Raw genomic sequence first — 22,543 nt, forward strand, 5'->3', positions numbered from 1 at the left:
TATTCCATTATAAGAGTGGATATCATGTGCATCCATTGACTAATCCTCAAAGTCACCTTAAACTCTGTCTACATATCTTCTGTACCCAAGAACAAAGTGATCACATTTGAGTTATGGCTTCCCAAAAACAAGCAACTCGACCCCATGCTCTGTGCATTCCTCTTCCAGCTCAAGGTCATGTCAACCCCATGCTCAAACTAGCCAAGCTCCTCCATCAGAGAGGCTTCCATATATCTTTCGTCAACAATGAATTCAATCACAGGCGTCTGCTCAAGGCTCGAGGCCCTGCTGCACTTGATGGCTTGCCAGACTTTAGGTACTATGCCATCCCTGATGGCGTGCCCCCTACGGATCCGGATGCTACTCAGCACCCTGCTTTGTTGTTTACATACACTCCAGTACACTGCTTGGAACCACTTGAGAAACTTGTTTCAGAGTTTAATGATGAAGCCTCTGACGTGCCACCAGTCACTTGTATTATTGCTGATGGTCTCATGAGCTTCGTGCTTAAGGCTGCTCAACACCCTGAGATTCCTAAAGTGTTGTTTTGGACAACAAGTGCATGTGGACTCCTTGGATATATGCAGTATGGACAACTTATTGAAAGAGGCTATACACCACTTAAAGGTAAAAGATCCGTAACTCTATTACAAATTTGTTTCTTCTGTCTGCATGCATCGGCTTCTGGACCATGTTACTGCAAAATGTGTAAAACAGGTAAACAGATTAAGTTTGTTGAAATGGTAAGATCTATATAATGTTATTCTTTCGGTGGTCAAACTTCTGAAACAAAATACAGGTCTTATTATCTTAGATCATGGTCAAACTTCTGCAACAGACACAGTGTTATATTTTCAAAATTATGATCAAACTAGTGTTATTAATTGTCAAACTTTTGCTGTAGATATGTTTGTTATAACTACTTATGTTGACTGGATACACAGATTTTGTATGCATGCAGTAGATATATAGATATGTTACCACAATATTTGTGTAAAACAAGTAAACATATTAGGTGTGTTGAATCCGTGGCCAAAAAAATAAAAAATTAGGTGTTTTGAATTTGTGATATTTAATGGTAACAACTGAAATTGAATTATGATCTATATTGATCAAGCAGAGGCTTGGCTTAATTTTTGTCTAAATTGCAGACACAAATCAAACTTAGAAGATGCTGTTATTGCATCTGGAACACTCTGAAAGTTAGTACAAATGAGCTTGTCCGATTCATATATTACCAATTGCAATGAGTATTAAGATTTGTAATGTTTTTAGACCCCATAGTAAACTCTCTTATTACAAAGAGTTCATTCACAAGGCTTAAAACATTTCACAAGTGTTTTTATTTTATAAATCTTATTTTTAAAATGTTTTGATGACTAAAATAGTTAAAACCTTGAAATTGGGAGGTCTGCAATTTGTATACATATTTTGTTACCCAGTCTGTTTAATCTGTGAAAATTATACATATCATTGGTTTCTGAAATGTCTCAAGCAGAATAGTGCATTTTACATGATTTCAATGAACTTGTAAATTCAAAAGATTGATCCCAAATATAATATACTTGTAATTTCACATGTTTTATCAATACATTCTGATGTACTTAATTTATTTTTTTCCCAGATGAGAGCTATGTGACAAATGGATATTTGGATACAGTAGTGGATGGAATTCCAGGAATGAAAGGCATGAAATTGAGAGATTTCCCAAGCTTTGTCAGAACAACAGACATCAATGATATTTTGTTTAACCACCTGAAAAACGAAGCTGAAGCCATTTCTAACTGTGATGCACTCGTTATACACACTTTTGACGCGTTGGAAAAAGATTCTCTGGATGCTATTTTGGCCATTCAGCCACAAACTTACACAATTGGTCCATTGCTTAATCAGATGCAAGACAAAAACCTTGAATTCATGGGCTCTAATTTATGGAAAGAAGAAGTTAGCTGCATTGACTGGCTCAATCAGAAAGAAGCCAACTCAGTTGTGTATGTCAACTTCGGTAGTATTACTGTAATGTCTAAGCATCATTTATCTGAATTTGCGTGGGGACTAGCCAACAGCAAGAAACAGTTTTTGTGGATCATTAGGCCTGATGTAGTTACCGGTGACTCTGCCATGCTTCCGCCAGAGTTTCTGACAGAGACAAAGGATAGAGGCATCATTGCAAGTTGGTGTCCACAAGAACAAGTACTGAATCATCCGGCAATTGCTGGATTCCTGACTCATAACGGGTGGAATTCAACAATTGAGAGCATTTCTGGTGGAGTGCCAATGATCTGTTGGCCGTTTTTTGCAGAACAACAGACTAATTGCCGATACTGTTGTGTAGAATGGGGAATTGGAATGGAAATTGATAACGACGTGAAAAGAGATGAAGTGGAAGGGCTTGTGAGAGAATTGATGGATGGTGAAAAGGGTAAAGATATGAGGAAGAATGTACTTGACTTGAAGAAGAAAGCACAAGAAGCTTTAATGCCTGGTGGATCGTCTCTGAAGAATTTGGACAAACTTATACATCAGGTTCTACTACATAATTCTAATAGTTCCTGAAATGAGTGATTGATTTATGGAATCAATCATTTGTGTATGAGCTCAAATTGTCAAATGCATTGTGTGTGGAGTTATTGAAGCCTTTTGAGTTGTGTTAAATTTATGTATTAATCTTTTTTCTGTATTTCACTCTGTTGACAATCCACCAACACTGTGGTATGTGATAAACCCAAATACAATGAAGGTCCTGATAAAACTCAAAGACACAGTGAGTGATTAGTAACCCTCCAAACCAGAATAGTTGCCAAGAACATGTTGAAAATATAATAAACACTCTGATTGATAGCCCGGAATTTTTTTCTTTATAATGTCAAAGAAAGTTCAGAAAGAATGATAATTTCCATCGAGAATGAATAGTCTGCGACAAAGATATGATTCAAATCCTGCAGCATGAACAACACATGCTTAAAATATTTAGTTGAATGTATTATGTTGCTCAGTGGCGGATCTGACTATAAAGTTAAGGGGTCAATTTTTTTGTAAAAAAATTAAGAGGGGTCACAAAAAAATTAAGAGGGTCAATTTTTTTTGTAAAAAAATTAAGAGGGGTCACAAAAAAATTAAGAGGGTCAATTTCAATTTTACAACCTAAAAATACTAGTTGATAACCCGTGCCAAGCACGGGTTTAAATAAAATTTTAAAATTTGTAATTTATTAGAAGAATAATGTTTTTTAGTTACATTATCATATTTTTATTATACCTATTTAAATTATTGTTTTTAAATGATATTTAAATTATTGTTATTTAATATAAGACTTTCTATATATTAAAATTTGATCCAACTTTAAATTTATTTTCATAACAATATGGGTATCCGTTCTATGGAGTTCATAAAATAAGAGTATTGGCGTCCAAAATTATATAAAAATAATCTACTCGTCTCAGTTTTAATTCTAGTTGAAGTTTTTGTAGATCTAACAGCTGTTGTAGTTGTTTGACAAACTGATATTATAGTTTGACAAAATTAATTAACTTTCCAAAAGTAATTTGATATCAAATATTTTGACGTATGCATAGACTTTTAGTTCTTTTATTATGTGTTGCAATATGGATAATGACTTCATTTTGTTTGAGTTTCTATTTGTCAAGTCAGTGTTACCACCGCCTTATTTGTCTTTATCGCAATCTTCTGAAAAACACTGAATAATAATAATTATTATTATTAAAGAAAATATGACCAAGTTTTTTGGTACTTTGGTATCAATATTGAATCTTGTTTATTTTAATTCTGAAATATGATAGAAATTTTATAAATTTGTTTCGTAAATTAAATTGTATGAGTTTTAAAAATTAAAACGAATATTTGACGTATGTCTAGAGTTTCGGTTCTTTTATTATATGTTGCAATATGGAAAATGACTTCATTTTTTTTGAGTTTTCATTTGTCAAGTCAGTGTTACCACCGCCTTATTCGTCTTTATCGTAATTTTCTGAAAAACACTAAATGATAATAATAATAATTATTAAAAAATATATGATCAAGTTTTTTGGCATGTTTCAGAGTTCAAATAAATAAGGAATTCATATTGATATTAATATAATATCCTATCAATAGAATAATAATGTCAACGAAATTATTCGTTTTAATTTTTAAAACTCATACAATTTAATTTACGAAATAAATTTATAAAACTTCTATCATATTTCAAAAAAAAAATAAACAAGATTCAATATTGATACCAAAGTACCAAAAAACTTGATCATATATTTTTAATAATAATTATTATTATCATTTAGTGTTTTTCATGAAATTACGCTAAAGACGAATAAGGCGGTGGTAACACTGACTTGACAAATGGAAACTCAAAGCCATTGTCCATATTGCAACATATAATAAAAAAAACCTGAAACTCTAGACATACGTCAAATTTTCGTTTTAATTTTTCAAACTCATACAATTTAATTTACGAAACAAATCAATAAAATTTCTATCATATTTCAAAATTAAAATGAACAAGATTCAATATTGACACCAAAGTACCAAAAAACTTGGTCATTTCTTCTTAATAATAATAATTATTATCATTCAGTGTTTTTCAGAGGATTGCGATAAAAACAAATAAGGCGGTGGTAACACGACTTTACAAATAGAAACTCAAAGAAAATGAAATCATTATCCATATTGCAACATATAATAAAAGAATCAAAACTCTAGACATACGTCAAAATATTTGATATCAAATTACTTTTGAAAAGTTAATTAATTTTGTTAAACTATAATATCAGTTTGTCAAATAACTAAAACAACTGTTAGATCCACAAGAACTCCAACTATAATCATATATAATGTTTGCCTATTAGATTGAATATAACAATTACGACTTAAAATTTTGAATTTTATTCAAGATTTAAGACGCCATAAACGAACTTATATGTGTTGATCTTGAATATATTTTCACAATTTAAAATATCAAACAATATAATGATTTTATTAATATAGAATAATTTTGGACGCCAATACTCTTATTTTGTGGACTCCAAAGAACCGGGACCCATATTGTTATGAAATAAATTTAAAGTAGGATCAAATTTTAATATATAAAAAGTCTTATATTAAATAATAATAATTTAAATATCATTTTAAAACAATAATTTAAATAGGTATAATAAAAATATGATAATGTAACTAAAAAAGACATTATTCTTTTAATAAATAACAAATTTTAAAATTTTATTTAAACCCGTGCTTGGCACGGGTTATAAACAAATTAATAAACTTATACCTCTTATTAATAAGCGAAACCACGTTTCAGTGGAACATCGGTACCAAAGTACCAGAATTTGGTCATCTTATATCATATTTAATAATAATAATAATAATAATAATAATTATTATTATTATTATTATTATCCCATTAAAAGTATTATATTATCATTAGGAGACTTATATTGGTCAGTAATTTATAATATTTAAAGATATTATAATTAAAGACGACTTCTATAGTTATTAGGATTTTATAATCAATATAAAGTTTTAACTTAATAATGATAATCATTAAACTATTATGAAAAAAATGTCGTATTGGTTAGTATTTTATAATTTTATTATATTATTATGAAAAAACTTTCATATTTATTATAATTTTATAAATAAAGATTTTAATATTGATTAGGATTTTATAATTATCGGACTTTGATATTGATTAGGATTTTATAATTAAAGACTTCAATGTTATACTATTAAAAAAAGACTTCTAATGTTGTTAGGATTTTCGGCATTCAAATAAATAAAGGTTTATATTGATATTGATAGCCAAATCGATATTATCCATATATATACTTTTTATTAAAGTGCAAAATTTTTCTTGAAGAACATTGGTACAAAATAGTGAACTATCAGAATTTGATTATTATCATGTAATTTAACGTTATCCTACTCTTCACAATATTATAATATTATTATAATAAAGGAAGGGGGTGGTAGCACTATCATAACAAACGCAAATTCCAGCGAGAATAAAATTACTGTGAATTCTCTGGTTATAATCATAAAAGGAGGTTTACAAGACTTTGTCAAAAAAATTTATAAATAAATTAATTTTTAATTCATTCAATTTATAATCTCTTTATAAGTTTATATTAATTTGACAAATATCCATCAATATTAAATTTATAAGAACTTCAATTAGCGTTACAGTTAATAATATTTATTAGACGTCTAAAACAATTATGAATTAAAAAAATTAAGTTTTATTAAAGATTGAATACACTCTCAGCCAATTTATATATGCCGGTGTTGAAATTTTTTTTCCATTTATCTAGAATCAAAAACAACATAATGATTTTATTAAAATAAAACGTACCATTTTAAAATAAATTCATATAATAACATGCATTTTGAAAATATTTATTTTGAAAAATAAAACTTAAACATAATTAAATATTAATATGTTAATGCATAATAAGTTTTGTATCTCAATAATAATAATTTAAATAACTAGATCAAAAAAATTAGATTTCTAATAAGTAATAAACTTAAAAAATTCATATAATCCCGTGCTTGGCACGGGTTATAAACTAGTATCTATAACTAATATTATTGGTCTTTTTTGGCTAATTTTTTTTCATGAAATAAGGATTTATTTGGTAAAAAAAGTACTCACTTATATATATATTTCAGTTTTGAATAAATAAGTATTTAAGAGTGTTTAGTATTTTTTAAATTTTCTTAAAAATTATTTGTTTAAACAAAGTGTATTTTTTTCAAAAATAAATATCACATGTCCAGGGATTACTTATTTCTGGTTAAATAGGAAAGTGGATCTCGCAGACTTCTACGTACACCCCAAACGTTTAATGATCAGCTGCTAACATTATCATGCAGTTATTCAAACTTCGCTTCCTGTCCATTGATTACATTTTTCATCTTAATTGGGCTGAGCTTTATATCACCATCATTTAAGGTTCAAGGTCAAGTCAAGTTCAATTAGTATAGATAAACTGCAAAATACACTTGATCCACGATTAAGTTTATGGTACCAGAATTATTCAATTATCTGCAGAATACAGATATTCAGTTATTGGTGCATGATGATCAACACATACATATCAGATATATTCAATTATTGATACATGATCGTATTCATAAATGTAGCTTTACCAATATTTGTGACGACAGAAATCAGTAATCGGACCTAATCGATTAAACTACCGATTCCGGATTTATGAAAAAAGAGAATTAATTGGAATGAAAGCTGGATGTATTATAATATTAAGATATTATTTAATATTTAGTTATTATTATATTAGTTATTTATTAATAAATATATATTTACTATGTCATAGTTATATAATTGTTCAATTTAAAGCAATATAATATTTTAATTTTAATAAATTATATACTTTGATCTAAAATGAAATCAATGAGTAATAATCGGATGTCAAAATCGAATCGACCGGTCACCTCGGGAATTAATCAGTTTAATCGGGAATTTTTAGAACATCGTGTACATGCGAAAATTAGGAACTAAATTTCGAGGAATCAGCAAATCTCTGCAGCAGTTTCCACTGTTACCCGGTAGAAAGCACAACTCACCAACTCAGATACGGCCTCAAGCGACCGGACACGGCAATTTGGTATCATCGAAACTGTGGACATGAAAAATGTACTTTAAAATATATATATTTGTGATAATCAGAATTTTATATGTAAAACACTTAACATTTATTTTCATTCATAAATCACAAGTTCATAACTGAGTAACGAAAGCTTCATTCATTATTCAAAATAAGTGGAAGACTAATAGTAAAAGCTCAGTCAGTATTTAACTGATCCTTTTCCTAATCAGCCATCACCCAGTTTTTGACTAAAACGATCCTTATAATTTGAGTATCTGTTCTAAGATATTCTCGACATAAGCCATACTCGAATCCAAGATATAAACCCTTAACTACTTGGACTATGCAATCGTGCTCGCCATCCAGTTTTATTTTCAAAAGTATTTATTTAAAGCTTAGATTCTTCTCCAAATTTTTCCAGAGGGCTCAAACGAAACGGTTTGAAGAAATGAGGCGCCTCTTTCTCCAGAAAATCCAAGTGCTTTTCACAAAGATGCATGAACACAATCCAATCCCCGTTATTCGTAGGGCTGGGCATTGGCATGACGAATCCCGTGTTGCCTCTCCAAGGAGAAAGAAAGGACACGAACGAGGGGTGACCCCAACCAAAGTTTAATTTAGAGACCGGAAAAAGCTGGCCCGAGGAAATGACCACAGCCACGTCCTCTGTGTCACTTGGATGGAATGAAAAAATCGCGTACATTGCTCTACAAGGACGGTGAGTTTCGATACAATCAACAAGTCCCCTGAAATGCTCCTCATTTGCTGCGCTCTCCACGCATGCACGCACTTTATCTGCAGTTTCAGAAAGAGCCATTGATTTAAGTTCATCAACACTAGCATTAATATACGGAACTGACAACACATTTCCGAAGTAATTGTTCGTGGATTTGCCAATAATATTTCGTCCATTGACTACAATTCCCAGTTTGCATCTTTTTTCGTCTTCTGTGGCGGCTTTTGCTAGTAACTTCCATAACAAGGCACTAAAGGACTCGAATTTGGTTCGACCAGGTCCTGCTAGAGATTGGAGATGCTGGATTTGGCGAGCACTGATCTTGTAAATGCGGCTTTGGAGATGGACTAATGGTGGTGCACTGGTGCTTGTGGGGAATCAGATGATGCAGCTTCGAATAAAACATAGTTGTTGTCAATGGTAGCATCAGGGTGGCTGATATTTCGAGGATGGAGGAGTGAACGGAGATAGTCAGGGGAGGATACTGATGCGATTTTATCATCACCGCAGTGTTTGGATCTGGTCATATAAGCCCATGCAACTAGGAAGATGCTAACTGAGTGAGGGTCAGCTACGCGGTGATCAAAGCTGCAGCATATCACCAACGCGCCACACCTCATCTCTGTCACCTGGATCATTCAAAAATTAGTACTTAACATTGTATCAGAGCTAGGGACGGAATTTGGGGTCTTCCATATTAGTCCTTCTATCTCAATTAAATTAAATTGTTTACTTGGCTGTTGATCTGTATTTGTGCACTCTTGTGGGTGATTTGAGTGTTAAGAATGATAGTGAAATCCACGTCATTCTGTACATATTTCTGTATCTGTTTCCGTTTCTGTGGACTTAGCATTACTCATGAATCATGAATCATGATATAATCAATCACATTATAGTTTTGTTAAGACAGTTAAGTTAATAAAGCATGCATACGCACCTGTACCGAAAGAACACCACGTTTTCTTACAGGAAAAAGGCAAGGATAGACAGAAACATCTAGTTTGTGGAGATCAAGACATTGGAGATCCATATCCGCGATAGCCTGGACAAAATCCACACCGTGATTATTGCAAAGTATTTCAGGTTCGCCTTCATTATTGAGAACTACTTCTCCAGCAAGCGAATAAAAGGGTACCAATACTTGACTCAGCCCTCTCTTCACCATGCTTATCATCACCTCATTATTCATGCTTCCCGCGTTATAGCAGAACAAAATTCCAATGTCACTAGGGGGCACCAAAAGGTCCAAATTCAACATGGGTAGCCGTTGCACTGTAAGTGGCACGAAAGGTGCCACCACCTCTGTCCTCTTCACTACCACCTCAACTCCTCTTTCAGATGAACCCATTGTAGCAATTTTTAGCCAACTACTTGAGAAACCAATCATATATACATGATCTAATAAAGCTCTACTGAAGCCAGTCTTCTGTAGTACAAGTACGTGGAAAATTTTACACCCTTAAGCGCTCAATTATCAACAGATCACATTTTTCATCTCAATTGGGCTAAGGTATACAGGAATCACCATCATTTGAGGTACAAGGTCATGTCAAATTCAATATTTCAACTGCAAAATACGCGTGTCACGCGACAATTGAGGTTATGGTACTAGGATGATCCACCAGACATGCATAATAGAGATATTCAATTATTTGTACATTATCAACACATACATGTCATTCAATTATTGATACATGATCATGGTCGTACATATAATTGTTGGATAGGCGGATTTTGGTATTATTACTATTGAAATTACCATCTAAAATTCATCTGCAGAATTTGTGAATAGAACTGATCATGTAATAGAAATACGTTTCTGACTAGTTACATCTGTCTTCTCTTCACTGCTTAAACAATTTTATGCGCTCCTCAGATTGCAGAAATTTATACAACAAATGTGGGCTCTGTATCAGGGAGTTCCATGAGTTCAATTGCAGTTCTCAGATGATACTGAAGAGACCTTTTGTGATGCATTTTTATTGTTACATTTACAGGCCGGTGCTCATTCATTTATGTTTTGAACCAGTCTGCATCCATTTATCTATGAAATTGTAGAATTTTACTAAGATTCATATAGCCATGAATATATTGAGATTAAAAGGGGAGGCTGATTAGATTGTGAATTAAGTATTGTGTTGTTATTGGTGTGTCAGATCAAAGTTTAGACACTTTCAAAGGGCTAATGAAAGCAAATGGCGTGAAGATACGAGGCGCCTCTTTCTCCAAAAAATCTAAATGCTTTTCAGTAAGATGCATGTACACAATCCAATCACCATCATCTGTAGCACTGGGCATTGGCATGACAAATCCAGTGGTGTCGCCCCAAGGGAAAAGGAAGGACCCGAATGAGGGGCGGCCCCAGCCAAAGTCCATTTTGGTGACCGAAAAATTCTTGCCAGAGGAGACTAGGACAGCCAGCTCCTCTGTGTCACTAGGCAGGAATGAAAAAATCTTGCACATTGCTTGAAAAGGACGGTGATTCTCAACCCAATCGACGAGTCCCCTGAAATGCTCTCCATTTGATGCGCTCTCCACACATGCATGTACTTCATCTGCAATTTCAGAAAGAGGCATTGATCTGAGTTCACCAACACTAGCATCAATATACGGAACTGATAATACGTTTCCAAAGTAATTCTCCAAGGATTTGTGGTTTATAGATGCAGAATTTCTGAGAAAATCTCTTCCATTGACTACAATTCCCAGTTTGCACCTTTTTTGGTCTTCTTCACTCTTCAATATTCATTAGCACAATGAAATACTTCTGTATTGATTAGAATTTTACTCCTGTTAAAGACTTCAATATTGATTAGGACAATGTCATTTAATTTTTTTTATTTAATAAAAATAATTATTATAGAATTATGAAAAGTTTTTCGTATTGTTAGAATTTTATAGTTGTTATTATAACAATTATTAATATTATACAATTATGAAAAGACTTCTATGTTGATTCAGATTTTATTATTAAAAATTTCAATATTGATTAAGATTTTATAATTATTAGTGTTTAGGATTTTGTTATGTAACATTTATCACACAGTTAAATCGCTAACAATTTAACTTATGAAACAGTATTCATATCAAAATTTGGGTATCATCACATTATTTTTTAATTTAAACTTTCATATTGATTAGGATTTTATAACCATTATTATACTATTATCAAAAGACATCTATATTGAATAAAATTTTATTATCAGAGATTTCGATATTCATTAGGACAATGAAAGACTTTGTATTGATTAGAATTTTACTCCTGTTAAACACTTCAATATTGATTAGGATAATGTCATATAATTTTTTTATATAATAACAATAATTATTATAGAATTATGAAAAGTTTTTCGTATTGTTAGGATTTTATAGTTGTTATTATACATTGTTAGGATTTTATAATTATTATTATACAATTATGAAAAGACTTCTATGTTGATTCAGATTTTATTATTAAAAATTTCAATACTGGTTAAGATTTTATAATTATTAGTGTTTAGGATTTTGTTATGTAACATTTATCGCGCAGTTAAATCGCTAACAATTTAACTTATGAAACATTATTTATATCAAAATTTGGCTATCATCACATTATTTTTTATTTAACAATTATTACTATTATCAAAAAATTTCTATATTTGTCATGATTTTGTATTATAACAATTATCTCACTAATAAAAATATATTCCCAACAAAATTATTTGTTTTAATTTCTAAAACTCAATAATTTAATATACGGAACAACTCTGTAAATCTTTTATCATACTTCAGATTTCAAATAAATAAGAAGTTCATATTGATATTAATATAATATCCATATATAATTTTTATCAATAAGCCGAATCAATATCATCAAAATACTAAATATCAAAATGCCAAAATTTTATTATTATCATATAATTTTTAATAATAATAATAATTATTATTATTATCATATAACTATGAGAATACTTCCATTTATGATCAGAATATTTGTAATATATAATGATTATCACACTAACAAAATTACGGTCAACAAAGCTACTCATTTTAAATTTTAAAACTCAAATAATTTATTTTATCAAATAACTTTAATTTGGTTATCATCATATAATTTTTTTTATTCAGCAGTAATAATAATTATACTATTATAGATTTTATAGTGAAATAATGTCCTACCAATAGAATAATAATGTCAACGAAATTATTGGTTTTAATTTCTAAAACTCATAAAATTTAATTTACGAAACAAATATATAAAATTTCTATCATATTTGAGAATTAAAATAAACAAGATTCAATATTGATACTAAAGTACCAAAAAACTTGGTCATATATTTTTTAATAATAATAATAATAATCATTCAGTGCTCTTCAGAAGATTGCGATAAAGACGAATAAGACGGTGGTAACACTGACTTGACAATGAAAACGTTTTCAAAGAGAATGAAGCTATTGTCCAGAAGATTGCGATAAAGACGAATAAGGCGGTGGTAACACTGACTTGACAATGAAAACTCAAAGAGAATGAGGCCATTGTCCATATTGCAACATATAACAAAATAACTAAAACACAAGACATAAGTCAAAAAATTTGATATCAAATTAGTTTTGGAAAGTTAATTAATTTTGTCAAACTACAATATTAGTTTATCAAACTCCAACTAGAATTATATATGATGTTTGCCTATTAGATGAATAAAATAACAACAATAATTTCAATAAGTATATCAAAAATATGTTTTGTCCAATAAATAATAAATTTGAAAAAATATATAATCCCGTGCTTGGCACAGAGACCCATATTGTTATGAAATAAATTTAAAATAGGATCAAATTTTAATATATAAAAAACGTCATATTAAATAGAAATATATGAGAATACTTCCATGTATGATCAGAATTTTTGTAATATAATGATTAACACACCAACAAAATTTCAGTCAACAAAGCCATTCAATTTAAATTTTAAAACTCAAATAATTTATTTTATAAAATAACTTTAATTTGATTATCATCATATATTTTTTTATTCGGCAGTAATAATAATTACACTAATATAGATTTTATAATAAAATAATATACTACTAATAGATTACTAATGTCAACGAAATTATTCGTTTTAATTTTTAAAACTCATACAATTTAATTTACAAAAAAATTTTATAAAATTTCTATCATATTTCAGAATTAAAAAAAAAAACAAGATTCAATATTGATACAAAAGTACCAAAAAAATTGGTCATATTTTTTTTAATAATAATGATTATTACCATTCAGTGCTCTTCAGAAAATTGCGATAAAGACGAATAAGGCGATGGTAACACTAACTTGACAAATAGAAACTCAAACAGAATGAAGTCATTGTCCATATTGCAACATATCATAAAAGAACCGAAACACAAGACATACGTCAAAATATTTGATATCAAATTAGTTTTGAAAAGTTAATTAAATTTGTCAAACTACAATATTAGTTTATCAAACAACTATAACACCGTTGTTAGATCTACAAAAGCTCCAACTATAATTATATATAATGTTTGCCTATTAGATGAATAAAATAATTGCGACTAGAAAGTCGTATATTAAATAACAATAATTTAAATATCATTTAAAATAATAATTTAAATAGATATAATAAAATATGATAATGTAATTAAAAAAGACATTATTCTTCCAATAAATAACAAATTTTAAAATTTTATTTAAACCCGTGCTTGGCACGGGACATTATCCTAATCAATATTGAAGTGTTTAACAGGAGTAAAATTCTAATCAATACAAAGTCTTTCATTGTCCTAATGAATATCGAAATCTCTGATAATAAAATTTTATTCAATATAGATGTCTTTTGATAATAGTATAATAATGGTTATAAAATCCTAATCAATATGAAAGTTTAAATTAAAAAATAATGTGATGATACCCAAATTTTGATATGAATACTGTTTCATAAGTTAAATTGTTAGCGATTTAACTGTGTGATAAATGTTACATAACAAAATCCTAAACACTAATAATTATAAAATCTTAATCAATATTGAAATTTTTAATAATAAAATCTGAATCAACATAGAAGTCTTTTCATAATTGTATAATATTAATAATTGTTATAATAACAACTATAAAATTCTAACAATACGAAAAACTTTTCATAATTCTATAATAATTATTTTTATTAAATAAAAAAAATTAAATGACATTGTCCTAATCAATATTGAAGTCTTTAACAGGAGTAAAATTCTAATCAATACAGAAGTATTTCATTGTGCTAATGAATATTGAAGTCTTTAATAATAAAATTCTATTCGATATAGAAGTCTTTTGATAATAGTATAATAATGTTTATAAAATCCTAATCAATAGGAAAGTGACCAAATTTTGGTACTTTTGGTACCGATGTTCCAAAACTTAAAATTTAAGCGAAATATTCTATCACATAACATTTCAGTGGAACATCGGTACCAAAAGTACCAAAATTTGGTCACTTTCATATTGATTAGGATTTTATAGTCATTATTATATTATTATCAAAAGACTTCTATATTAAATAGAATATTATTATTAAAGACTTCAATATTCATTGGGAAAGACTTCTATATTGATTAGAATTTTATGAAAAGACTTCTATATTGATTATAAATAAGAAGTTCATATTGATATTAATATAATATCCTATCAATAGAATAATAATGTCAATGGAATTATTCGTTTTAATTTTTAAAAATCATACAATATAATTTACGAAATAAATTTATAAAATTTCTATCATAGTTGATTCATATTTAATTGATAGATTTTTTATACAGTTAATTTTATGTTAAATTGTTCGATAAAATATAATTTGTAATTAATTTAGAGTTATAATAGATATATGTCACATATTTCATATTAATATCGAAGTCTTTAATGATAAAATTCTATTAAGTCTTTTGTAGTAGTATAATAATGATTATAAAATCCTAATCAATATGAAAGTGACCAAATTTTGGTACTTTTGGTACCGATGTTCCACCGAAATGTGGTTTCGCTTATTAATAAAGAATCAATATTGAAATCTTTAATAATAAAATTCTAATCAATACAGAAGTCTTTCATTGTCCTAATGAATATCGAAGTCTTTAATGATAAAATTCTATTAAGTCTTTTGTAGTAGTATAATAATGATTATAAAATCCTAATCAATATGAAAGTGACCAAATTTTGGTACTTTTGGTACCGATGTTCCACCGAAATGTGGTATATCAATATTGAATCTTGTTTATTTTAATTCTGAAATATGATACTCCCTGCGTTTCTTTTTTCTTTTCCTGTTTGTGATGTCGGTACTCTTCATAACATGAGACAAATTACTAATTTACATCTAATCTATAAAACTAAATATAGTCATGAGTGATCTTGTTGAATTCGTATTCACGAGTATTTTAATACGGTGAAGTTTTTATATTTAATGCTAATACGAAATTGAAGATATTAACGATCAAAAGTGTGTGTTGGCAAACGTGAAAAACACAAATAGAAAAAGTATTTAGAGACAGAGGGAGTAGAAGTTTTACAAATTTATTTTGTAAATTAAATTGTATGAGTTTTAAAAATTAAAACGAATAATTTCGTTGACATGATTATTCTATTGATAGGATATTATATTAATATCAATATGAACTCTTTATTTATTTGAACTCTGAAGCATGATAAGATTTATAGAGTTGTTCCGTATATTAAATTATTTGAGTTTTAAAAAATTAAAACAAATAATTTTGTTGGTAATATATTTTTATTAGTAAGATAATTGTTATAATACAAAATCTTGTAAAATATAGAATTTTTTTATAATAGTAATAATTGTTAAATAAAAAATAATATGTTGATAGCCAAATTTTGATATGAATTTTATAGAACAGTTTCATAAGTTAAATTGTTAGCGATTTAACTGTGCGGATAGGATAAATGTTATATTACAAAATCCTAAACACCATGGAAGTCTTTTTATAGTAGGATAATAATATTAACCAATATTGAAATTTTTAAGAATAAAATCCGAATCAATATAAAATTCTGTTCATAATTGTATACTAATAATTATAAAATCCTAAAAATGTATAATAATAAGTATAAAATCCTAACAATATGAAAATTTTTTCATAATTCTATAATGGTTATTGTTATTAAATAAAAAATTTATATAACATTGTCTAAATCAATATTGAAGTTTTTAATAATAAAATTCTAATCAATACAGAAGTCTTTCACTGTGCTAATGAATATTGAGGTCTTTAATAATAAAATTTTATTCGATATAGAAGTCTTTTGATAATAATATAATAATGAATATAAAATCCTAATCAATATGAAAGTGACCGAATTTTGGTATTTTGGTACCGATGTTCCACCGAAACGTGGTTTCGCTTATTAATAAAGGGTATTGATTGATGTAAAATATTAAAAAAAATATAATTAAGGGGGTCAGTTGCCCCCCTTCCTCTACTAATTCCAACTTTGATGTTGCTTCATCCATGAAACAGATTGATAATGATAAAATCACAACTATGATCATAACTTCTTACATCTACAACTACGAACCAGAAAGCTCCGCAACTTCTACGAATGCAAAAAACAAAATTATCTAATATACTACCAAGGTCTAGAGACGATAACCAAACAATGCGAGTTTAGTGGAGACGCCAAAGAACTTGTCTTCATCTTCTTGCTGCTGAGTACACACACCCAAGTTCTTGATTTTATCTATCGTTGATGTGGCGGTAGACGACCAGAATGCTTATGTTTGTGCCCATGTTTACTCTTTCTCACTCCACTGCGCTGCTGATGATGATGGTGGTGGTGTTTCTTTTCAGAATTTTCGGTAATCAAGATCTGCTTAAGCCTGATCTTTAAGGGATCGGAAGTGGGTATGACTGTGTAGTGGAAACGAGGAGAAGAGAGTGGATGCTTGATGATCAGACGCACCATGATTGTATCTCAGTAATCAACTAGTTAAGAAGATGTAGCTTCGAAATAATAATGTGTAGAGTTGCATTGCAAACGCTCTGTTTTTATATGGAGGTATGCACTGATCACTTGATCATCAAGTCAAGGAAATTTTTTCGAGGCCTTTTCCCCTTAGGAATATCATTTGGTTTGTATATTAACTATGTTCATGTTTTTTTACTGGTCTAATTTTTCTTGGTTGGCAAACGAAATCCACTGCTATTTAATATTAAATTATTAAAATTTGATATATAATTAAACATTTACGTCTTATATTAAATTTAAACATATCCGAGCAACTCATATTTATACAACTTTGATATTTATACAATTTGATGTGATTACTACTAGTTATAGTATTTTGTTGTATATGCTCCTCTCCCACAGCTGAGTATCGCTCCATGGGTGATGTATGCTGTGATTTTCAATGGTTAATTAATTTATTTCTAGAGCTTGGGTGTCTTGCTCTTACCCCAATCACTCTCTTTTGTGACAATAAGTCTGCTCACTATATTGCCTCCAACCCCTTGTTTCATTTTATGAACGTACAAAGCACATCGATATTGATTGCCATATTGTTCATTCTAAGCTTTAGAAGGGTATCATTAATTGCTCATTTACCCACTAACCAGCAGCCTGCTGATCTTCTTAATAAGTCCTTCTCTTCTGCTACTTTACAATTTCTATTGTACAAGATTGCGGTCTGCAATCTGTTCCAACCCTCAATCATGAGGGGGATATTGATATAGACACTTCATCAATAACAGAAAAGCTGGTCAATGAGAAGGGTCAACAGTACACAGGCGGGGAAGTTAGTTAAATCCTGTATATTACAGTTGGCAGCTTGTGGTGCTTCATATAGCATACAGATCAGGACACTGCAGTATATAGAGTATATATTGTAAAGTTGGAGTTCACAAGACAAGCACTGAATCATCCGCCAATTGCTGGATTCCTGACTCATAACGGGTGGAATTCAACAATTGAGAGCATTTTTGGTGGCGTGCCAATAATCTGTTAGCCTTTTTTTGCAGAACAACAGACTAATTGCCGGTACTATATATTGTGTGTGGAGTTATTTAAGCCTTTTGACTTGTGTTAAATTTATGTATCCATCTTTTTTTGTATTTCACTCTGTTGAGTGTTGACAATCCACACAGTATAACACGTATGATTGAACCTGTAAATACCTCCACCAACACTGAGGTATGTGATAAACCCAAATATAATGAAGGTCCTGATAAAACTCACAGTGAGTGATTAGTAACCCTCCAAACCAGAATAGTTGCCAAGAACATCTCCGAGGAACTCATATTTATACAATTTGATGTGATTACTACTAGTTATAGTATTTTGTTGTATATGTAATCATTTGTATTTTTAATATTGTTCATTGCAATGTTCCTCTTCAACTCTTTAAAATTTTTAACAAAAATCCAATAAATTATATTATAAATAAAAAATATTCTATGTATCCCTGCATTACCTTTATCTAAAAATATAAACTCTGCTATATTTGGTGAACAATATATTTTATCAATCACAAGCATGCATGGTTATCAATACAAAACCCATCTGATTGGTAATGCATCACATTAATATTTGCAAAAAATACAATTAAACGGTGAAAGTAGATTAATTAAACTTTCGGTTGATCAGATGATAATTAATTACCTCAAACTTTACCCAAGAAGCTTTATAAATTTACCCAGAAAAATTTTGTTGCTTAGTTCATGAGAAACAGATTGATAATGATAAATCATAACTATGATCATAACTTCTTACATCTACAACTACGAACCAGAAAGCACCGCAACTTCTACGAATGCAAAAAAACAAAATTATCTAATTTACTACCTAGATTCTAGAGACGGTAATCAAACAATGCGAGTTTAGTCGATACGCCATAGAACTTGTCTTCATCTTCTTGCTGCTGAGTATACACACCCAACTTCTTGATTTTATTCATCATAGTCCCCTTTGATGTGGCAGTAGACGTAGCCTGTTGATCCTTCCCAGATAAGCCCAGCCTTAAACTCAAATCAAGCGACTTACGACCAGAATACTTATGTTTGTGCCCATGTTTACTCTTTTTCTCTCCACTGCGATGATGATGATGGTGGTGGTGGTGGTGGTGTTTTTTCTCAGGAACTCCGGTGATCAAGATTTGCTTAAGCCTGATTTTTAAGGGATCGGAAGTGGGTATGACTGTGTACTGAAAACGAGGAGAAGAGAGTGGATGCTTGATCATCAGACGCACCATGATTGTATCTCAGATATCAACTGGTAGTTAAGAAGATGTAGTTTCTAAATAGTCACTTGCATTAGTCTGTTTATATAGGGAGTATATGCTGATCACTTGATCATCAAGTTACTAGTTGGAAACTTTTTTCTAAGCCTTTTCCAACTAGAAATATTTTGCTGTATATATTTATATCTTAAATATAATTAATTGCAATGTTCCTTTTCTTTACTGGGTGTTTACTAATCTCAACTCTTTCTCGTAAACAAATCAACATCAAATATTAAAATTTGATTAACAAAATTTTATATATTTATATTTTTTATATTAATACACATATTACATCTCCTATTGTTTTAAAAAAAACTCATACAATTAGTCCTTCAATTTATTTAGAATATTAACACTTTTATTATTAAATTAACACCTAATTTGTTTCAAAAAATAAATTCTTGTAACTAGTATTAATTAAAAAAAAATTATATCATTAATTAGTTAATTATATCAAAATTTTAGAACAACAGATTAATCTTAGAAACTTAAGATATCCTTCATAGATCATCTGGCTCCTTCAGTACCCCTGCCATTGATTTTTACTACATGGCCAATGAGCATGTAAAAAGTTTTGAGAGTACATGCTCTGGAGAAATCATTGTCCGAGGTTTTAACGGTTCTCTACGTACCCCTTTGCAGGTAGATTCCTGGAAGATGATCTTTTAGTTCGTTGCAACAACCAAGGAATTAAATACATAGGAGCCACAGTTGATCAATGTCTGAAGGACATTATCAAAAGAAGACTTGAGTGGGAACTCCTTGATTGTCTTGCTGCGGATCATGATGAAGCAGGTTATTCAAACTCAAGTACTCGTCCTCTCTTGTCTTCGTTCAAGTAAACACTTTGAAATGTGGTGGAGTTGCGTTTGCAGCCAAGGCTCACATAAGATAGCTGATGCAGTCACTTTCAAATCTGTCTGTGTTTTTTGCTCTAATTAATATTTCTAGCAAACAACACAGACAGATTCCATCCGTTATGGTTCATCATTTGAATTTTAAACTTTTACGTCTTAGTCCAGAAATATGACATGGAATCAATCTCTGAATAAGTTTCCCCAAAAATGATGATTTTAGAATTACCATTTGTATTTGTTCCTGCCTTGGCTGGCATTTTAACATTTTACACTTTTAAATTATTTACATTAACCTCTATGAAAGCTAATGCCTAATTTCTCATATTCTTAGTTCTGTTTCCTCACAATCTGCTGAAGTTTAGTAACAAAAAGTAACCATAGGTGGATTCTACAAATATTTGGAGTAGTATCAAAAAAAGAACAGTAAAGTGAATATTACTTTACTAAGAGTTAAAAATGGATTCTGTTTCTCTCTGCGCTCTCATGCATTCAAACTTCCTTTGAAGATTTCAAGGGATGAGCAAGAGCATGGTGGTTTTAACACTTCACAAATCATATCAAAATTATCTATCAATAGTCAGAGTGTTTTAATCATAATATTGTTTTCTATTCACCTTCTCTTCATGTTCTTGATTAGCTTCTATAAAAGGAAACACATGATATGCCATTCGAAGATAAAATTCCACGAGCACAAGGGTTTTCTAAAATATATACTGTTAAACATAAACATATATAATGTTGCTTAGTTCAAAAAGAAAGTGATTGATAATGATAAATTGCATAAGTACGATCATAATTTCTTACATCTACAACTGCGAAAAGAGAAAGCTACTGCAACTTCTATGCAAGAAAAAAAAAAACATCTGAGACGCCAACTAGAGTCTAGAGACGATAATCAAACAACGCGAGTTTAGTCGAGACGCTATAGAACTTGTCTTCATCTTCTTGCTGCGGAGTATACACACTCAAGTTCTTGATTTTATTCATAGTTGATGTGGCGGTAGACGTAGCATCTTGATCCTTCCCAGATAAGCCCAACCTTAAACTCAAATCAAGCGACTTACGACCAGAATGCTCGTGTTTGTGCCCATGTTTACTCTTTTTCACTCCACTGCGGTGATGATGATGATGGTGGTGGTGTTTCTTTTCAGAATTTTCGGTGATCAAGATCTGCTTAAGCCTGATTTTTAAGGGATCGGAAGTGGGTATGACTGTGTAGTGGAAACGAGGAGAAGAGAGTGGATGCTTGATGATCAGACGCACCATGATTGTATCTCAGAGATCAACTAGTTAAGAAGATGTAGTTCAAAATAGTGTGTAGAGTTACTTGAAAACGCCTCTGTTTTTATAGGGGAGGTATGCGGTGAATGGTGATCACTTGATCATCAAGTCATTACTAGGGAATTTTTTCGAGGCCTTTTCCCACTAGAAATACATTTTGTTTGTACTGTAAGAAAAGAAAATCTTAAAAATATGTTACGGAATTATATTTTATTGAAGTATTAAGATATGTGCCTTGTCTTCGTCCCTGATGTATAAACTCAATGATGGCAACTAAACACGAGGATTGCGCTCGTTGCGGGACTTAACCCGACACCTTACGCACGAGCTGACGACAGCCATGCACCACCTGTGTCCGTGTTCCCGAAGGCACCCCTCTCTTTCAAGAGGATTCCGGCATGTCAAGCCCTGGTAAAGTTCTTCGCTTTGCATCGAATTAAACCACTGGGACTGAGGGAGTATGTAATAATTTATATTTTTAAATTTTAATATTGTTAATCGCAATGTTCTTATACCTTAATGGTACGTAACTTATTAATCTAATTTTTCAAAGGGATTGCTGCCAATAAAAGCATATAATAATTATATCGAAAAATTTATTTTGGAAATTAAAATTGATATTTATAAATTTATTTTTGATATTATTTAATATTTTTTATCTACAGAAATAAAATATTTATTTTAATATATTATTACACATTGATAAATAAAATAGAAAAAGGGGACTTATTTCTGAACATAATCGCCGGCAGCACGGCCTATATTACACTGGAAAAAGCAAATTTAACAAAAA

The 22,543-nt window shown here is 30.1% G+C and overlaps 2 protein-coding genes across 2 annotated transcripts; one reads left to right on the plus strand and one right to left on the minus strand.

Annotated features, from left to right (window-relative positions):
- Nucleotides 1–2,680, plus strand: LOC108224565 (UDP-glycosyltransferase 85A8). Its single transcript, XM_017399228.2, has 2 exons — nt 1–627; nt 1,625–2,680. The coding sequence occupies exons 1-2, from the start codon at nt 114–116 to the stop codon at nt 2,554–2,556; spliced, it is 1,446 nt and encodes a 481-aa protein (XP_017254717.1). The 5' UTR covers nt 1–113; the 3' UTR covers nt 2,557–2,680.
- Nucleotides 2,681–7,844: 5,164 nt separating this feature from the next.
- On the minus strand, nt 7,845–9,843 carry LOC108226646 (coniferyl alcohol acyltransferase). The gene is made up of 2 exons (XM_017401637.2): nt 9,290–9,843; nt 7,845–8,981 (listed from the first exon to the last, which is right to left on the minus strand). Exons 1-2 carry the CDS (start codon nt 9,737–9,739, stop codon nt 8,700–8,702), a joined length of 732 nt encoding a protein of 243 aa, XP_017257126.1. The 5' UTR covers nt 9,740–9,843; the 3' UTR covers nt 7,845–8,699.
- Between the last annotated feature and the right edge of the window lie 12,700 nt (nt 9,844–22,543).

Source organism: Daucus carota, chromosome 6, assembly GCF_001625215.2.
Source record: "Daucus carota subsp. sativus chromosome 6, DH1 v3.0, whole genome shotgun sequence".
In the NCBI taxonomy this organism is placed as follows: Eukaryota; Viridiplantae; Streptophyta; class Magnoliopsida; order Apiales; family Apiaceae; genus Daucus; species Daucus carota.

What these genes read in the sequence shown, in the direction of transcription:
- LOC108226646 (XM_017401637.2), bottom strand. Translation starts at nt 9,739, where the DNA reads ATGATTGGTTTCTCAAGTAGTTGGCTAAAAATTGCTACAATGGGTTCA. An exon ending in GTGGTGTTCTTTCGGTACAG is followed by an intron (nt 8,982 to 9,289) that starts GTGCGTATGCAT and finishes TGAATGATCCAG; the next exon opens with GTGACAGAGATGAGGTGTGG.
- LOC108224565 (XM_017399228.2), top strand. Translation starts at nt 114, where the DNA reads ATGGCTTCCCAAAAACAAGCAACTCGACCCCATGCTCTGTGCATTCCT. An exon ending in AGGCTATACACCACTTAAAG is followed by an intron (nt 628 to 1,624) that starts GTAAAAGATCCG and finishes TTTTTTTCCCAG; the next exon opens with ATGAGAGCTATGTGACAAAT.